Raw genomic sequence first — 17,282 nt, forward strand, 5'->3', positions numbered from 1 at the left:
AAGTGGGAAATGCACAAGGGATGGCACTGGGGTGAATGACAGAATTTTTGGATCCACTCCCATCTCTTGCAAGACTTGGGCAAGTCACTTCACCCTTTTGTGTCTGTTTTCCATATTTAAAATAGGGAAAAAATGCCTACCTCCAAGAGCGTTGGGGCCCAACTTACTGTTTGAAAGACCCAACAGGCCTGTCCACAGGACAACTTTTAACCAAGTTTTTGTGGTCAGTTACTGACACGGTTGGCTCTAAACACTGGCCACACATGAAATATGACTAAAACTAGAGTCCTGAGCCCACAGCTGACTCTGTGAATGGATCCCTACTGCCTTTAATGAGGCTATGTGCAGACTTAGGGATGTGCCTACTTGTCATCAGTTGTCATCTTGCGGTCATGATTAGTAACCATGGTTGGTTGGCTCTGTGTCTTGCCCCTGCTTGAGGCCTAGACTCTCACAGAGTTGTCACCCAGTAACCACTTCAACATATTGTTTTGCAACAGGAGCAGGACCCAATAACCATGTTCACATAATTGGTTTGGCCTATCCTTCATCCCAGCTCTGCAGTAATATAACCCAGCGTGCCTGGCCCCTGATGCCACTGTCCATGTCCTCTGGACATTCTGTGTCATGCAGAATCTTTATGAGAGAGCTTCTAGAACATATTGATACAGATGTGGTTAGCATGGCAGGTGGGGATGCACAAACAAGGTTTCTGTTTACAAAACCCAGGGTAAAAGTTGTATGTAGAGGGCCTAAACATTGTGGGCACTCTTTAATTTTTCATGAACTGAAATGTTCTAGCTAAGTCAAACATGGATCCAGCCCATTTGACATGTTTAGATGGCCTGCATGGAATATTCATGTTCTGCAGAATCTGTGTTTACTTTTTGAAAATGTAAGTTTCTGGCTTTAATAGCTAAAGAAAGAACTTCTCAAATGTGAACAGCAGAAATCAATATACTGAGTTTTCCTGAGTCTGCATGCGGTCTGAAACAATGACATCTCCCCCACCCCATCTTTGGCTTTAGAGTTAATTCCCTAATGTATCTACATTAACTACTTTGTTGCTGATCATCTGATAAAGGGAATGAGAGGAGGATAAGAATTGCAGAGTTGCTGCAGGGAAGAAAGGAGGAGTGGGGAGGAAGAGCACCAATGGACAGATACAGCAGTGATCCTAGCAGGGAGTATAGTATCTTGCTAATGTACTGAAGAGATAGCATTACAAGTTCAGTTACTAGATAAAGACCATAGTCTGTGCCAACCTCCCATTGACATCTGCTGGGGACCAAGGCGTTTATGTAGTCCTAAATTTACACCCAGGTCAAGGGACCATACTTAAAGCTGAAATTCAGCCCACTCCACTGAATGGGTTTGATCACCCTAGTTTACAGCCCTGACCAGGCTACATGGTTCTGCCATCACAACTGTATTGTTGTGTCCACACTGCTGAAGTGTCTTTAGGAGTATGTTCTGGGCTGCTATCCCACAGTGTCTCGGTCAAGGACTACGGCTCTCTTTTCTGCATAGGATTGAGATTTCTTATGCAAAGCCCTCAGGAGTCGCTGTGGGTGTCTAACTTCACAGAGAGATAATGTGGGTGACGTAATATTGTTTATTGGACCAACTTCATGGAGATTTCCTATGGTGTTGCAAGTTGATGTAGCTTCCTGATTAATAAAAGGTCATAAGCATGGTAGTATGGAGATCTTGCTCCTCTTTGTCCTCCACTCCCCAAGAGTCTGGATGAGTAAAGTTATGCTGCTCAGGGAACCCCTTATCACGCTTGCAGAGTAATAGGAAGGCTCCTGTTTCTCGCAGTTCACTGTAAGCCCGGTAACCACTGTTGCTGTGATTCTGTTTGGAAGAACTCACATCTGCCTGACCACTGTCCTCATCTAGATAGCCAACACGGTCCTGAGCTCCCCTTCCCACTGACGTGTTGGCTCGGCTTCTCCATAACGGCAAGACAATTGATCAGTGGGTTGTGTGTATCCAGGCAGTGGTGCGAGCGATATGCATGGTCGTTCCAAACTTGCCAAGGTTTATGGGTAGCATAGTCAAGCACCCTAGGATATCTTATACACAGGGAATAGTTGGCTACCACAGGCTCACAGAGTCAGGCCAAATAGCTGTTCTTTCTTCCTTTTACTCTCAAGAACAACCATCTCCCTGTGACATTAATCTCCCTGTGACATTAAGGTAGGTAGCTGATTTTACTCTGAAAAACTGTCCCCATTAAAGTATAACGTGTTTTTAAAATGCTAATTACTAATGAGTGGGTTTGTAAGCATGATAAGCTTTATGCAATATAACATGGCATTCAATTCATTTAAAATAATACATCCAGTGTTTGACATGAACACTCCATTCCAACTGACAAGGAAGGTGTGGCCGGGCCTTGCAATGGGAAAAACCTGTTCAAACATAAATACTTCCATCTAATAAGGCAAAACATTGCTCCTTAAAGGCAAGCAGTTCTGATTCCAGTGAGCCCAAAAGTGATCCAGGAAAATGTAAGCTGGAAAAGCTTGCCTATTTCCCTATCGATGCAGTCTCATCATTCTGAAACTCAGTAGTCTGCAAGAGGAAGGGTGATGGTGTGGATGAATTCTTCATATTTCACGATCCCATTTGGTGCAATGTTAGCTTCTCTTAGAAGGTCATCCACTGTAAATAACAAAATGTAACCATCTCTGTTCAACTTATTTTAGGTACTGTGTCATCCTCCTTCAATTGCCTTTATTTAAATGACTGTTAAAAATCTGGCTTTTGTTAAATCAAAATTTGATTTAGTTACTTGAAATATTAGTGGCTGATCTACACTGAGTTCAGAGTTTGGCATGGAGAGGTGGACGCTTACTGGGAAACACAAGCACAGAGGGTCATTCCTCAGCTGACAATAAACTGTAGTTCTCTTAAAGCCCATGGAGTTCAGCTGACTTCCCCACGTGAGGATCTGACCCGCAGGCCTTACCTACATCGGAAACTTTCACAGGTTTAACTTTAACCAATTTTTAAATGGGGGCAATCCCTGTGCGGACACACTCTTATTTCAGCGTGAGTGGCTTATTTGGGTTTAATTTAAACGTATTCCCTATTGACTTAAACTAAACCACACAAACCAAAATAAGTGTCCATGCTGAGGATTGCACTGCAATTGCAGCCAACAAAATTGGCTTCAATTCACACCTTAGAAATGCCAGTGCCATTTTGTCCTATGGACAGGCCCTCGGTGTTTGAACCCAAGAGAAATTTCATGATGGCTTTAGAGTTCTGGTTATAATATAGCTCTAGCAATGCAATAATGAACGGTGTGCTAGGGATAAATTGCCGAGCCAATGGCTTTGGGGGACAGTGATGCAATGCTGATGCTTTTCACCATGGCTGTGCAAAAGTCTTGGCAACACATCAAATGTTCTGACCTTCAGTATTGGACGCTGCCCCCTCCTCCCCACCAAATTAAGCAATTCAAATGGGCAGTAGATATATCTGTTATAGATTATCTATTTTCAAGTGTCCTGTTCAAATAATAAAGTGCCAGTCAAACATGTTCACAGAGGAGACAGTGTGAAAATGCAACTGCAACGTCATATTGTACCAAGACAGACAAGGTGCGGGAGGGAATATCTTTTGTTGGACTAACTGCCGTTGGTGAGAGGGACGAGCTTTTTAGCTTAGAGACAGCTCTCCTTGTGACCTAAAGAAGAGCTCTGTGTAAGCTTGGAAGCGTGTCTCTCTCACCACCAGAAGCTGGTCCAATAAAAGATATTCCCTAATACACTTTGCATCTCTAATATCCTGGGACCAACACGGCATATTGTACCAAATCACTACGGGAGACTTTGACATCTTTCTCTTCTCAAATGGCAGGAGGGAAGAGGAATCTAGTTGCTTGCCTATTTCTTCTGTAGGTGTTAAAATTAATATTTAAAAAATCTAGTGACTTTGTATGCAGTCTAGTTGTAGCTCTGTGTGGCTCAAAAGCTTCTCTCACCACAAACAGTTGGTCCAATAACAGATATTACCCTCCCCACCTTGTCTGTCTAGAGATTTTGTGGCAGATATTGTTTTGGGCGACAGTTCCATAGATTTTTTTTTTTTTTAAGGTCAGAAAGGACCATTAAATCGTCTAGTCTCCCCTGGATACCACAGGCCATACAATTTCAGTTCGTGCAGGGGGTGAACAGGTGAACCCGCACTCTGATCACTCTGATGTTCATTAATTCCCCTTGGGAAAGTTGAGGGGGGTAATTTAGACAATAAGGCTGGCTGGCTGGGAGCCAATTAGCCCAAGGCTGATAAAGAGGCAGGAAGGAAGCACCAAGGAGAGGGAGGTGGGCCCAGTTACATAGAGGCCTCAAGGCAGGGAGACCTCTGTTCCCCTCAGGTCCTGAGGAGAGGGCCAGAAAGCACTGCTGATGCTGTAAATAGACTGCTGCACAGGGACCGTTGTGGAAACGGTGAGTCCATGTAATTTCTGGGGGAAGAAGGCAGGCAAGGAGCCATGCCGTGTGATGGAGGGATTGCCCACCTGGATTCTGCTCTTGGGGGACGTCTACACAGCAAAGAAAAACCCTCCGGCTTTGGGGCTGTTTTATTGCAGTGTAGACATCCAGACTCGGACCGGAGCCTGAGCTCTGGGACCCCCCACCCCACAGGGTCCCAAAGCCTGGGCTCTGGCAGGGAAACAGCCCTACGAGCCCGAGTCAGGGGGCATGGGTCAGCTGCGGGTGTCTAGTTGCTGTGCAGACATAATGTCGTTGTCCGTGTGCCCCGTAGGCCTAGGAGCAGATCCTTTTGGTCAGCTGTGTGTGTTGGGGCCACACCTGCCCCCCCCCCAAACCCAAGAGCAGAGTGGGTCCAATTGTGCCTCTGTTCCCTCTTACCTCCCAGGACTACAAGAGTGGAATCCACCTGGACAACACATCTTGCAGAACCATAGTTACTATAAGGTAAGTAACTGTTCTTTGTGTGATCAAGAGATCTAATACTTCTGCTTTCAAACAGGAAACTATCCACATGGTAACCATGCACCTTGAAAAACGGATAAACTTCAAACCCCACCCCAGCCAAAGCAGAGCAGCATTTTGAATACTGAACCACGGTAACTTTTGTTCGTTCCTGTCTGGAAAATGGAAAATGATATTTTGCTGGAGAGATGAAGGCTTTTAAAAGCCCCCTTTAAGCAACACCACAAATGAAGCCACATGCCAGTAGTTACTGAACATAGCGGAGGCTTTTGAAATTGAGTCCGTTGCAGCATGAAATATTTATTGCAGCTTAACAAGTTAGAGTTCATTGTGTCAAGCCAAGGTCTTGAGTGGATTCCTTATTCCACTGCCTGCTTCATTAAAATCTATAGTGCATTGTAATTTGGCTGGCAAACTCTGTGTCTGCTCTCAAATGAATGTGAAGTGCGTAGGATGTACAGAACAACCTAGGATGTTTTTAATTCTGGCTAATGCCTCCAGAATTTTTCACTTTTTTTGTTCAGCTTTAACAATAACTTGAGTTTTAACTAACCTGTTTTAGATGAAAAAATGTGTATAAGCTGCTATTCCAGAATACTCTAACTGGGCTATGTAAAGAGGCACTGCCTTGCTGAGACATCTCCCTGAAAACTGGTTTAGTTAATGCTGGTAAATGGAGGGAGTGTACCCATTAAATTTAAATTCCACATTAGCATTAAGAAGGGCAGTTCTTGTGCCAGTGAAGAGCCTGGGGATGTGCACACAAAGTCTGTGGACTTGGGTTTTAAGCAAATCTTACCAAATCTGCCAGACTCTAGATGGGTCTTTCTAAAGTTCCTAATGTGAGACAGTAGTGAGGTAAAGCGGCCTCCCTCCGGACTGGAGAGTGAGGGAGCACTACGCTCCCTTTGGTGGGTGGAGCCAAATCCACCCCACCCCGTCACCGGACGTACAAGGGAGGGGCAGGAAGTATAAAGGGAGGGCTCTGCAGCGCAGTTGGGCTGGAGCCAGCAGAGGAGACAGACACCCCTGCCTTGCTGAGGCATCCGGGACGGACCCAGACGAGAAGTTGCTGGGACTACTGTCGGCTGTGTAGCCCGAGGACCGGTGGAGACCAGAGATACCAAACCCCGGGGAGTTAGGAAGTAGCCTAGGGGCAGCCGACAACTGGCCAGCTACAGGGATGACCGCGTCTGGGTCGGCATGTTGCGGCTGGATCCCCACTGACCCAGTGCCAGACCCCTCTGCCACTGTTAGGGTCCTGGGCTGGAACGCGGTGGAGTAGGGCGGGCCTGTGTCCCCCTGGCACCCCAGCCCCGGGGTGGCTGACTCCCCATCTTAGGCCAGGAGGCCTGTGCTTCGTGAATACCCCTGCTAGCACCCTAGACTGCCTGCTGGGTGCTCAATCCTTGTTGGAGCCCCCTAGACTGTGTGGGTGCTCACCCCTACCTGAACCCTGAGACGATGTGCGTTTGCTGGCTGCCTGAGCCCCAAGCTTAGGCTAAAGCCTGCTCCCTGCTCTGCCCCACCCCAAAGGGCTTGGGCTATTGACTGTGTTTGGCTGCCGGAGGCCTGGAGACGTAGGCTACAGCCTGTTATCAGCCCGGCCCCGTTAATTGGTATCAGCCCCAGCTGCGAGGCTGCGGGCTAGAGACTACGTCGGGCACCGTGCCACCCAAGGGTAGGGACAGGAGCCCCAGACTACTATGGCGTACTTGCCTCTGCTAGATGGCCCCAGAGCCACAGACCACGTAGGACTTGCCCCACTCCCCTCGGTGCAGCTCGAGCCTGAAGACAACTGCCCCTGATGACGAGGCAGAGTGGACAGCAAGGAACCACGACAGAGAGGGATTGAGTGACTTCAAAGCTAGAGAGCCTCTTTCCTGGAATATGGCAAAATGCACCAGAGTTTTGAGAGAACTGCAGCCAAATGTGAAGTGTGCAGCGGATCCATTTTTGAGTAATAAAGTACCATGAACATTTGAGCTACCTGGTGTGATGGCATTTGGCACATTTCTCTGCCTATCTCCAAAAAATGGCTTGTCTGATTTCTCTCAAATTTAGACCCCCTCCCCCCAAAAGCTTCTGTCCACAGACAATGCATATGACATTTGAAGCAGAAAAAGCTTTTCAGAGGATTGTAAAAGGCTGAGGTAAAATCAGTCCCATAAAAACTTCTTCAGATAATTTTTGATGCCCCCTGAGAGCTCTTGTAATTGCTGGGGGCAGATTTTTGACTAAGGATTGTGGCAAGGTACCTCCTTTGTCTGGCCAGATTTACTGCTTCCCCGTCTGGCGATGGAGGGCCTGGGTAATCAGGCCCCCTCACGGCAGGGTTCGCCTTCCCCCTTTTGTGCTCCCTTGGTTGTATTTTAAGCGTAGGCCTAAGGCTTGATCCCCCAAGAGTGTGGCTTCTATCTGCTGCCAGGTGAGTAACGCCTCTCTACTTCTTCCTAGCCTCCAGCCAGCTTTAACCTGAGATGAACAAAATATTTATGGAGAATAAGGCAGCGGCTTGTTTATGATTTAGATCAAAACCTTAGCTTGGGGCTATGGAGCGGTATGTGGCCCTTGTAATTTGGGTTGGCTCTCCTCTTCTGCCTCATGTAGGAAAGGTACCGATGACTAGTTGGATCAGAAGAGAGTAAAAAGAAAAGCAAAAGAATACTGTGTGAAGCTGCAAAGAGCAACCCAGTGATACCCTAATGTTGCAACAATGTGTGGCATTAGTGTGATGACCTAGAGTTGTGATAACGCAATGTCATAATGCAAGCCTCATGACGCAACGTCAGCACGCTGTGCCGTGATTGGATTGTGACCCTATGTGACTTGGCTCTACCATGAAGCGTGTGCCCCAGCCCTTTGAGGTTGAAGATCACTGGCGGACGCAGGTCACATGCTACCCACCCACAGGTGTTTGTGATCTCATCTCTGACTCCAGTGGGGGTTGGGTGGAGGGAGAGGAGGAGGGTTAGAAAGGTGTTGAACTTATGCTGCCCTTTGATGCTGTACCTTCGTCCTCTGAGAGCTTTTCTCCGAGCCTGGTGAGTTTCGCTCTCAGCTCAGAAGCGGTGATGAAACCCTTCTTCTGCTTGTCTGTCATTGCCAGGGCTGCCAGGATTTCCTCCTCAGGGTCTTCCTGCTGCCTTTGCCTGTACATGATGGTCAGGAAAGTGGAAAAATCCAGTTCTGCCTTTCTGTCTGGAAACGTGACACAAAGCAACAAACGTTCTTGTTTAGCTAGTGGCATATACGCGCCCCATCAGCCCAGCCTCCTCCAGCCTTCGCTCTTCCCCTTTCCTCTGAGAGCTCGGCCTACTTCCCTGAGCTAGATTCGTTGTCTCCTCTTGTTTGTTTGCACCGGATCCAGGCAGTTAGTCCCTCACTGAGGCCCTGCCTTGCAGGGCTGTTCCACAGACTGACGCGCTCTTACTCCTTGGCAATCCTCATCTTACGAACTAGGAATTGCCTTGCTTCCCTTCTGAGACCCTCACGCGGTGCGTGGCCTGTGCCATGCCGGTGAGGTGGGAGGTCCACCTTCAGGCCGTTAGCCAGGGCTTGCCTGCATTCCACCGAGCTCAGAGGCGTCTCAGCGTGCTAGCTAATGGCAACGCCTTTGGGTCCCAGCACGTGGTGCTAAGGATCAGGGCCGTGTAGGATTAATTGAGAGTCTGGCTCTTCACGGGTCTGAGGGGCGTTTAAAACAAGGGTTAAGGGCGCCCAGCGTTCGGGGCAGGTGCCCTCCTTGGGCCCAGTATGAATTGAAAGACTCATTAAGACTGGTGGTGGTGCTGCCTCGGCCAGAGTACACTGCCACGTGCCCCGTCATGGGGGCACGGCTGGGGAGTAACCTTTGTCCCAGGGCAAGGGCCTGAACCACATTTCAGCTCATCCGGGTATAGGTGCTCCCCCCCCGGTGGTTGGAGGAGCCCGGTCTTTAGCTATAACAATTCTGTAGCCTTGTCAGACACTCGGAAAGCCCCTGCCCCACAATGGGTTGGTGCAGACCACCTCAGTTCATGACTCTTCTTTGACCCCCCCCAGTCTGTGCTTTTTAGAGACGATTGAATAAAACATCTGGAGCTGAAAATGACCTTTTTTTGTTCCCTTCCTAGCCTGGTTTGAGGGGACTCTCTGATCTCGGGAGGGCTGCAGCTCCACCCAACTGTGACAGCACAGGGTTCTTAAGCATGTCTCCTTTCCCCACTCCTCTTGATGTCCTTAGGGCACCATTTTGATACCTGTGCTTGACTTGTCTGTGAAGTCTTCTAAATGTGCCCTTCCTATCCATCACCCAGCACCTCTGACCCCTCTTGTGCCCAAGTTCTGGTTACCCTGTATTGCCTAGGCTGTCTCATCTTAGACCCCAATCTACCTAGATTCCTGCCTTGCTCATTTTTATTACTATAGCGTCTCAACAGCAGAAAAAGTGAGTCTTAGCAAATACCATCATGTCCAACTTCTTCCTCTTCTGCTAGTTTGGGTGGGGTCCTCCTTGTTGAACATTTTAGACTTACTTTTCACTTGTTTGTTGTCAGATTGAGAGCTCTACATGTCACCTGCCTTGTTTTAATAATCCTCGCAGTCCAGATTTATTTTACTTACCAATTTTATGTCCTTGAAGATGTCTCTCTACCTCTCCCGGAGTTGGGCTGGTTCCCAAGCACCGCATCACTGTGATCAGGTCACTGGCATTTATCTTGCCTTTTTGTTTCTTATCGTATAGAGAAAAGCATTCCTTGAATTCTAGTTTAAAAACAAAAAACAGTGTGTGTTGCCATCCAATATTGCCTTAGTTTGAAAGTGAAATTTCCCTGCAGTCTACTAGTCAGGAGGAAAAAGCAGCTAGATTATTTAAACCTGCAAAATGACCAATTGACTTGGTCAGAGTTTTAGCTCTTCCAGCATTTCATCAACCCTTGTAGCTAAAGCATCAGATGACTACCTGAACACTCTGTGTGTGTGTGTGTGTGTGTGTGTGTACACATACATACTAGACCTTTCCAAAGAGGAGAAGGGAGTAGAGAAAAGGAGCTGTTGAGGCTTGTCCTTAAATTCAGCTCCTGAACTTGTGGTCAAAGTGGTGGATGGCCTTTTCCTTCTAGCTTCTCTAGTGGCTCATAGTGCAGCTAGCTCCCATCACAGAAATGTAGGGTTGGAAGGGACCTCAAGAAGTTATCAGTGGTTCTCAGTCATGCTGGAAGGGCATAACGAGTGGGGTCGCACAGGGATCAGTTCTGGGTCCGGTTCTGCTCAGTATCTTCACCAATGATTTAGATAATGCCATAGAGAGTACACTTATAAAGTTTGTGGACAATACCAAGCTGGGAGGGGTTGCAAGTGCTTTGGAGGATAGGATTAAAATTCAAAATGATCTGGAGAAATGGTCTGAAGTAAATAGGATGAAACTCAATCAGGACAAATGCAAAGTACTTTGTTTGAGGAAGGAACAATCAGTTGCATGCATACAAAATGGGAAATGACTGCCTAAGAAGGAGTACTGTGAAAAGGGATCTGGGGGTCAGAGTGGACCATAAGCCAAGTATGGGTCAACAGTGCAACACTGTTGCAAAAAAAAAAAGCAAATATCATTCTGGGATATATTAGCAGGAGTGTTGTAAACAAAACACGAGACGTAATTCTTCTACTGTACTCCATGCTGATTAGGCCACAACTGGAGTATTGTGCCCAGTTCTGGGCGCAACATTTCAGGAAGGATGTGAACAAACTGGAGAAAGTCCAGAGAAGAGCAACAAAAATGATTAAAGGTCTAGAAAACATGGCCTACGAGGGAAGATTGAAAAAATTGGGTTTGTTTAGTCTGGAAAAGAGAAGACTGAGAGGGGACATAACAGTTTTCAAGTACACAAAAGACTGTTACAAGGAGGAGGGAGAAGAATTGTTCTTCTTAACCTCTGAGGATAGGACAAGGAGCAATGGGCTTAAATTGCAGCAAAGGAGGTTTAGGTTGGACATTAGGAAAAACTTCCTCACCGTCAGGGTAGTTAAGCACTGGAGTAAATTGTCTAGGGAGGTTGTGGAATCTCCATCATTGGAGATTTTTAAGAGCAGGTTAGACACACACTTGTCAGGGATGGTCTAGATAATACTTAGTCCTGCCATGAGTGCAGCAGACTGGACTAGATGACCTCTTGAGGTCCCTTCCAGTTCTATGATTCTATGACCCTGTAACAGTGGTGAGACATTAGGGAGTCTCTAGATGGTCCTGGGAACAAACCCCTGTTCGGAGTAGTACAGAACAGTGAATTCCATGAGCCCTAGCAACTCAAGCCTCCTTTAATATATTCAGACTAATGAGCTATGGAGTTCTTGAGCTCCTAAACATTCATCAGAGCGGCAAAGGATCTCTGCTTGGGAAATAGCTTTTTAAACACTTAACTGTCTAAATCTACTGGGTGGAATACTAATGAGAAGAGGACGGTGGTGTTGAAACAATTGACCGACATTCTCTGAACAACTAAGAGAAACCTACAGAGACAAACGGCTCACTTCCCTGACTCCTTTTCCCTCCGATTCCCAAAGGACCCATGGCTGGATGACAAGCCTAAGGAAATGAACAAAGGGAAAATAGGGAACTAGACACACCGTGCTGTGATGTCATTTTAAATTGTACTGAAAGAAATCAGTCGTGACGCTGCGACCTACTACCAAGCCAAAATACAATTCTGTGGGGTAGGGGTGATCTCTGTGGTAAGGTCCATGTTTTTTGTTTGTAGAGCACTTACCACAATGAGATCCTGGCCCATGACCAAGGCTACGGCAAAACAAATATATACGCTAGTCTTGCTAACCTTTTCCCCACCCTCTTCCCAATATCCTCATGATGGAAACAGAACTCAAGATTAACGCTGCCCTGGGATGAATGGGAGCAGTTCTCCTCAGCTTTGTTGTGTATGGAGACTCTGGCAGACTTTCACTGTGTCGGTTGCATTCAAAGGTTCCCCTGACAGCTTTAAGGGCTAGAAATAAGAATTTAGATTCCATGACAGAGGCTGGAGTAAAGGTGAAAACTTCACAGCCATGGAGTCATAGAAAATAGATGGCTGGTGTGAGAAGATGGTTAAAACCTTGCCCCAGCTCTGTGAGGATCTGGCTAGTAGCTGATTTCATTGAGACGACTGAGACCATAAGGACCTGTCTCCATAGATTAGGCTAAAGAACAGTCAATTTGTTGGTGAAGATGGATCCTGAATTTCGAAAGGTCAACTCCTTTATCTAATAAAGTGAGTCTGGATTTTAACTAGTATGGAGCAGGCCATTGCTTTAGCAATAAGCGAGCTTCCCTATTGCTTTCCAGCAGCCTGATCTCGGTGCTTTCTGTTGTGCAATTAGATAAGTCCGTATGTTGGTTTTCGCGGGCTGGTTACTCTCTGCTGTTAATTAGGGCTGTAGAGTGCAGCTGGACAGATTTTGATCTGAATGCAAAGACTGAACAAAAGCAAGTCCATTGCAGAGATTGGGGGTAGAAGCCAGCTTTCAACTCCCAGACCTCCGTCCAACCACTGACCCATTGCCTTTGCCTACTACATATAGACCACCTCAGCACCCATTGAATTGTTCGTTTAGGGTCAAGTGCTTTTTCAGTTTGTGCAACCAGGCTTTTAAATATGGGCTGACTGGGTGCGTAGGTGCGACTCCCTGTCAAAAATCTCCCCTGCTGAATTTTCCAGCAGCAATAATTAGTGTCTGTAGGGCTCGTTTGGTAGCACTCTTGCTTCTGGGCTGGAGCATCCTTTGTTCAAGTCTCTCACCAGGATCAGAGCTCGTGCCCATGTGGCCGGGGTGTCCTGTGGGGACGGGGAGGATATGCACCATGTTCAACGCCCGTCCTTTGGATGAGATGAAGACTCTTGTGCCTTGTGGGGACTATGAAACTTGCTCGCTGTGTGTGTGCTTTGGGGTGGCCGATGGGCCGTGCTGCTCTTTCCAGTGTACCTTCTGAATTTGAACATTGGCGTGGATGCCATTTATTCCCAGGAGAAGGAAGAGCTGAGGTAGGTTTTACACTGGGGCTATGCTAGTCAGGCCCCCAGCAATGGTCTAGCACATCCCAAGGAGGTGGGTAGCCCACGCAATCCCAGGCCAAAGGCGAGCCCAGACCCTGCTTGGTCTCTAGAGGTGAAATCCTGGCCCTCTTAGAGTGAATGGCTAACCTTCCCTTGACTTCGTGGGGCTAGGATTTCACCCCGAGAGACAATGCCAGCAATGTGCTTGGTGCTGGGTCATTGTTTTGAGAAACGTAAGGTGCGTCACACAATGGGGGACTGGTGGAAAAGCGTCCTCTTTAGTTCTTTTTACTGCACTCACAAGCATTTGGAGGCCTTGCCCTGAGACTGCGCTCTACTGACCTTGGCCAGTCTGCAGACAGAATGGGTGACCGCTGCCGGCCCTAGAGGAGACGCCACTGACCGGCCTGCTGTCGTGTGCACATTAGTTCTGCTGTGTTTTGTGAATTGCATTCTGAACTCCAGATAGTTTTCTAAAAATAACCTTAGCAGCAGATCCCGCTGTCCTGGGCAATGGGAGCTTGTAGGCTGCCCTGTTGGCTACTCGGCCCTGACACACGCCAGCGTTAGACTTAGTAATTTGTACAGTGCCTTGAGGGTGCCAGGGGCTATGTAGAGCCCAACCTCTTTCTATCCCGTAAGTGCTCGTGATGGGGATTGGATTGTGACGAGCTCTTTCCTGGAGTAAAAGTGCAGAGTTTTGTGTCTGGCTGAGTGGACGATACCGCGGAGGTACCTTCCCTGAGACCAGCTCCAGCTAAGAGATGGGCTCCAAAGGGCAGGAGCCTGTACCCGGGGTGTAAGGAAGCCTGTCCTAGTTGTATGTGATTCTCCTTTCAAAAGATGTTTCCGGTAAACAGCTTGGGATCAACTGATGCTGCTCAAAGGCCAAAGTTTTGTGTGCCCCGCCCCCAGTGCTTTCCTGGTGGGTCAGGGTGAAGAACTAAGTGGCTTGGGTGGACTGGCTCAGGGATGAAAGATTTCCAGCACGTCTCAGAGCTGGCTCTGCAGCTCCTCCCTACCCTGACTTTCTCCCACCCTTTCCGATCCCCCTCGCCGGCTGGTATTGTGCAGGGCCAGTGGCAGCTGCTTGCCGCATGCCATTTGCCCCCCCCGCCCAGGTATCCCCTGTCTTAGCTGTCTGCCTACTACCTCTCCAAATCAGCACCCTCCAATCCCTGGGCCTGCTCCCCCACCCCGGGTTCATATCATCAAACCAAGGTTTCTATTTTGCCTCCCATTCAAGGATCCCGCTGCTCTTTCCAAGTGGTTAATAAGGCAGATCGCTGCTGTGGCCATTTTGAGAGAGGGAAACACAGAGAGTTGGTAAGTGACTTGCCAAGGGTCACGCAGGAAGAAGTGGGAATTAGAACTTGGCTCTCCTGACTCGGTCCCGTGCTTTGCTCAACAAACCAGCCTTCCCCTGCCTTTCTAGGGGTTTGCTTAAGGTCCAAAGCTTTACAGTACTGCGTCAGTATCTCCAATTATTGCTTCAAATATTCTCTCCCTTATTTGTCCAGAGATGTAATGTTAAAGGGTTGGGGGCGGGGAGTTAAACCTCTTTCCCCCTGAAATCCAGCATTCTTAGTTTTTAAGAACGATACATACAAATGGTTTGTAAGATATTCCAGTTTCTTGCTCCCTTTCCTTTGCTAGCCCAAACCGCACCCCACCCCACCCCCAGCAGCCAACTGCAGAGAGGACGTCTCCGGCTGACTGCATCTAATGTTCCCTTTTAAAAAACATTAGCTAGCAGAGACAGTTCACCTCAAGAATTATGAGAATGTTAAACAACGAAGTAAATTCCCCAGAATGAGACCCTTTAATGAGAAACGCTGTTAGCGGTAAACTTGTTAAACTGATCCTGCTCATTAAAAAGCAACGGTACGTACCATTAATTTGATCCTGGGACAGAAATTTTGCCTGTAGCGGAAAAAGGAAGGAGGGGAGGAAAAAATGTTCAATTTCTGAATGTAGCACAATAAGGTAGGTTTCAAATAGATCAAAAACGTTTGTCACTCACCATTTGTTAAGGAATCTCCCCCCCCTTTGTTTTATTTCAGCTGGTCAGAGAGTCAGTCCCTGTGTTCTCCTACTTTTCAATATGATTAAGGGCTAAAGTCCGCCAATCCTGGGTGGAGAGTGGTAGGAACTGTAATAAATACCCTGCTGCCATGGATACAAGACCTGATCCATGCTGGGGGTTGGATTCCAACTACCAGCAACAGCTGTTAATCAGATAGGCACTCACACTCTGTTCTAATCAAAAGATTGCTCCTGCCACAAGCTTAGAATTTCAGAATTCTTGAAGGAGCGTTTATAAAGGAGCAGGAAACCCGGGGCAGACTCTTCCTCTGTCTAATTTGCGGTCGCCTTCAGCCTTAGGTCAGACTCAATAATGAAACAACTCCAGGTTGAGTATAAAAGGCTTGGTAATCCCCAATAGAGTGCAATGCACCTCATGCTGTGCTTAAATACCAACACTTAGAGACAAGCCCACAGAATCACTAATATCTAATGAGGTTGTTTAGAAGGGACAGAAGGGGGTATTTATTTATATATAATTCACTCTTGATAGGGTTTTGCTGCTGGGCAAGAGAGGAAGTTAGTTTTTGAATTGAGTGCTCTATGAGCAAATTGCAACAGGTTTTGCTCTGTAAATGATGATGATGATTATATCCCGACTGGCCAGTTGTTCAAAAGGTGACTAGAATTAGTCTTGTCTGCCTTTAGGGTGTATAAAGGAGGATTGAAAGATGTGCTTCATTTTGGGTTTTTTTTAAACATTGCAAAGGTGGCAGGTCTTATCTGCTCCTAAATGCTCTGTGGAAGTCTAGAGAGTTAGTAGATTTGACATCAGAGAAAGGGGAGGTGATTTTGAGACTGTTCAAAACAGACCAGAGAGTTTTAATATTTATTTAATGAAACCACTGGGAGCAAACATTCTTCAGGATTGAAAGTCCCCTTCCCAGCTCTCTGCTTAGGAAAACCCATAGATATATATTCCTAAGAAGATAGATAGATATAAATATAAAAATATAATATCGGGGGGAGGGGTCAGAAAAAATATTGAAAGTGGAGGGAAGGGGTGGATCTATGTCCAGGCCTTTACTATACATTGTAAAGAAACACACAAAGCTACAGTCTCAGGGTTGGCTGAAAAACAGGAATTACTTTGAACAAAAATGTTCAATTTTTTGTTTTTTCCCAACTTTTTGATGAAAACTTGAAACCAAACATGTGTTTCTGTTCAAACTGGATGGAATCAAAATGCAAGTTTTCCCATGTTTTGTCCTCTTCCAAGCCCGGAGAAGGGCAAAAATCCAATATTTAAAATGATTGGTTTTGAATTGATCTGTGGAAAAATGGGAGTTTGAAGGATACAGAAATTGTCTGAGATGCCGTTTCATATTGTTCAAAAATCAGTTTTTTGTGGAAAAAATGTAAGCAACATTTTCAACTGCCTCTCCGCTACGCCCTTCGCCCCCCGCCCCTTTACACTGAAGTGATAAGGAATTTAAGACCTCGAATGTGGCTGGTCTTTATCCATCCAGCTCAGGTTTTCAAACCAGTCTAAAGGAACCCTCAGAAGCCTGATGTTCCGAGCACGTCAGGCTACATACAGCATTGTGTGCAGGGGCTGAATATACGAAATGCTTTGGTGCTTCACCTGCAAAAGAGTGAATCTGAGCATCTGCCTCTCCCCTTGCCTATATGTTCCCCACTTACATTGTAAGACTCTCAGTGCACGAATGGTGTCATCTCGCCCGTTTGGACAGGCCCTCGGATGCCGTCAATGCTTTATAAAGAAAAATCTGGCAATTGCACAATGAATGAGTGGGGACGAGGCCCAGCCACCCGGGACCTTGTCTATGCTACAATTACAATTGAGCCTGGGACCTAGTAACAAAATATTTGCTTGATTGCGGCACATTTCCAATCTTTAGGCCAGTTCCAGCTGTGCTGCAAATTAGTCCTCTGGCTTGGTTATACGTACAATGTACAGTAGATGGGCCCTTGCGTTCTTTTAGGCCAAAGATCTTAAAATCATAGGAAGGTAAGAGAGGAAGGGACTTTAATAGATCATCTAGCCCAATCCCTGGAACTGAGGCAGGACTAAGTATTCTCTAGACCATCCCTGACAGGTGTTTGTCCAACCTGCTCTTAAAAATCTCCGACGATGGAGATTCCACCACTCCCCTAGGTAATTTGTTCCAGTGCTTACCTACCCTGACAGTTAGGAACTGTTTCCTAATGACTAACCTAAACCACCCTGGCTGCA

General features: G+C 46.8%; 1 protein-coding gene across 1 annotated transcript; it reads right to left on the reverse strand.

Moving 5' to 3' along the window:
* Positions 1-1,285: 1,285 nt before the first annotated feature.
* On the reverse strand, positions 1,286-15,152 carry CALML4 (calmodulin like 4). Its single transcript, XM_073304446.2, has 5 exons — positions 15,024-15,152; positions 14,893-14,923; positions 9,579-9,719; positions 7,986-8,174; positions 1,286-2,670 (listed from the first exon to the last, which is right to left on the reverse strand). The coding sequence occupies exons 1-5, from the start codon at positions 15,024-15,026 to the stop codon at positions 2,573-2,575; spliced, it is 462 nt and encodes a 153-aa protein (XP_073160547.1). The 5' UTR covers positions 15,027-15,152; the 3' UTR covers positions 1,286-2,572.
* Between the last annotated feature and the right edge of the window lie 2,130 nt (positions 15,153-17,282).

Source organism: Lepidochelys kempii, chromosome 10 (genome assembly GCF_965140285.1).
Source record: "Lepidochelys kempii isolate rLepKem1 chromosome 10, rLepKem1.hap1, whole genome shotgun sequence".
Classification (NCBI taxonomy): Eukaryota; Metazoa; Chordata; order Testudines; family Cheloniidae; genus Lepidochelys; species Lepidochelys kempii.

Coding starts and splice junctions, on each gene's coding strand:
- CALML4 (XM_073304446.2), bottom strand. Junction 9,720..14,892: donor GTCCCAGGATCAAATTAATG/GTACGTACCGTT, acceptor TTTTTAAACTAG/AATTCAAGGAATGCTTTTCT. Junction 2,671..7,985: donor AAAGCTCTCAGAGGACGAAG/GTACAGCATCAA, acceptor TGTTATTTACAG/TGGATGACCTTCTAAGAGAA.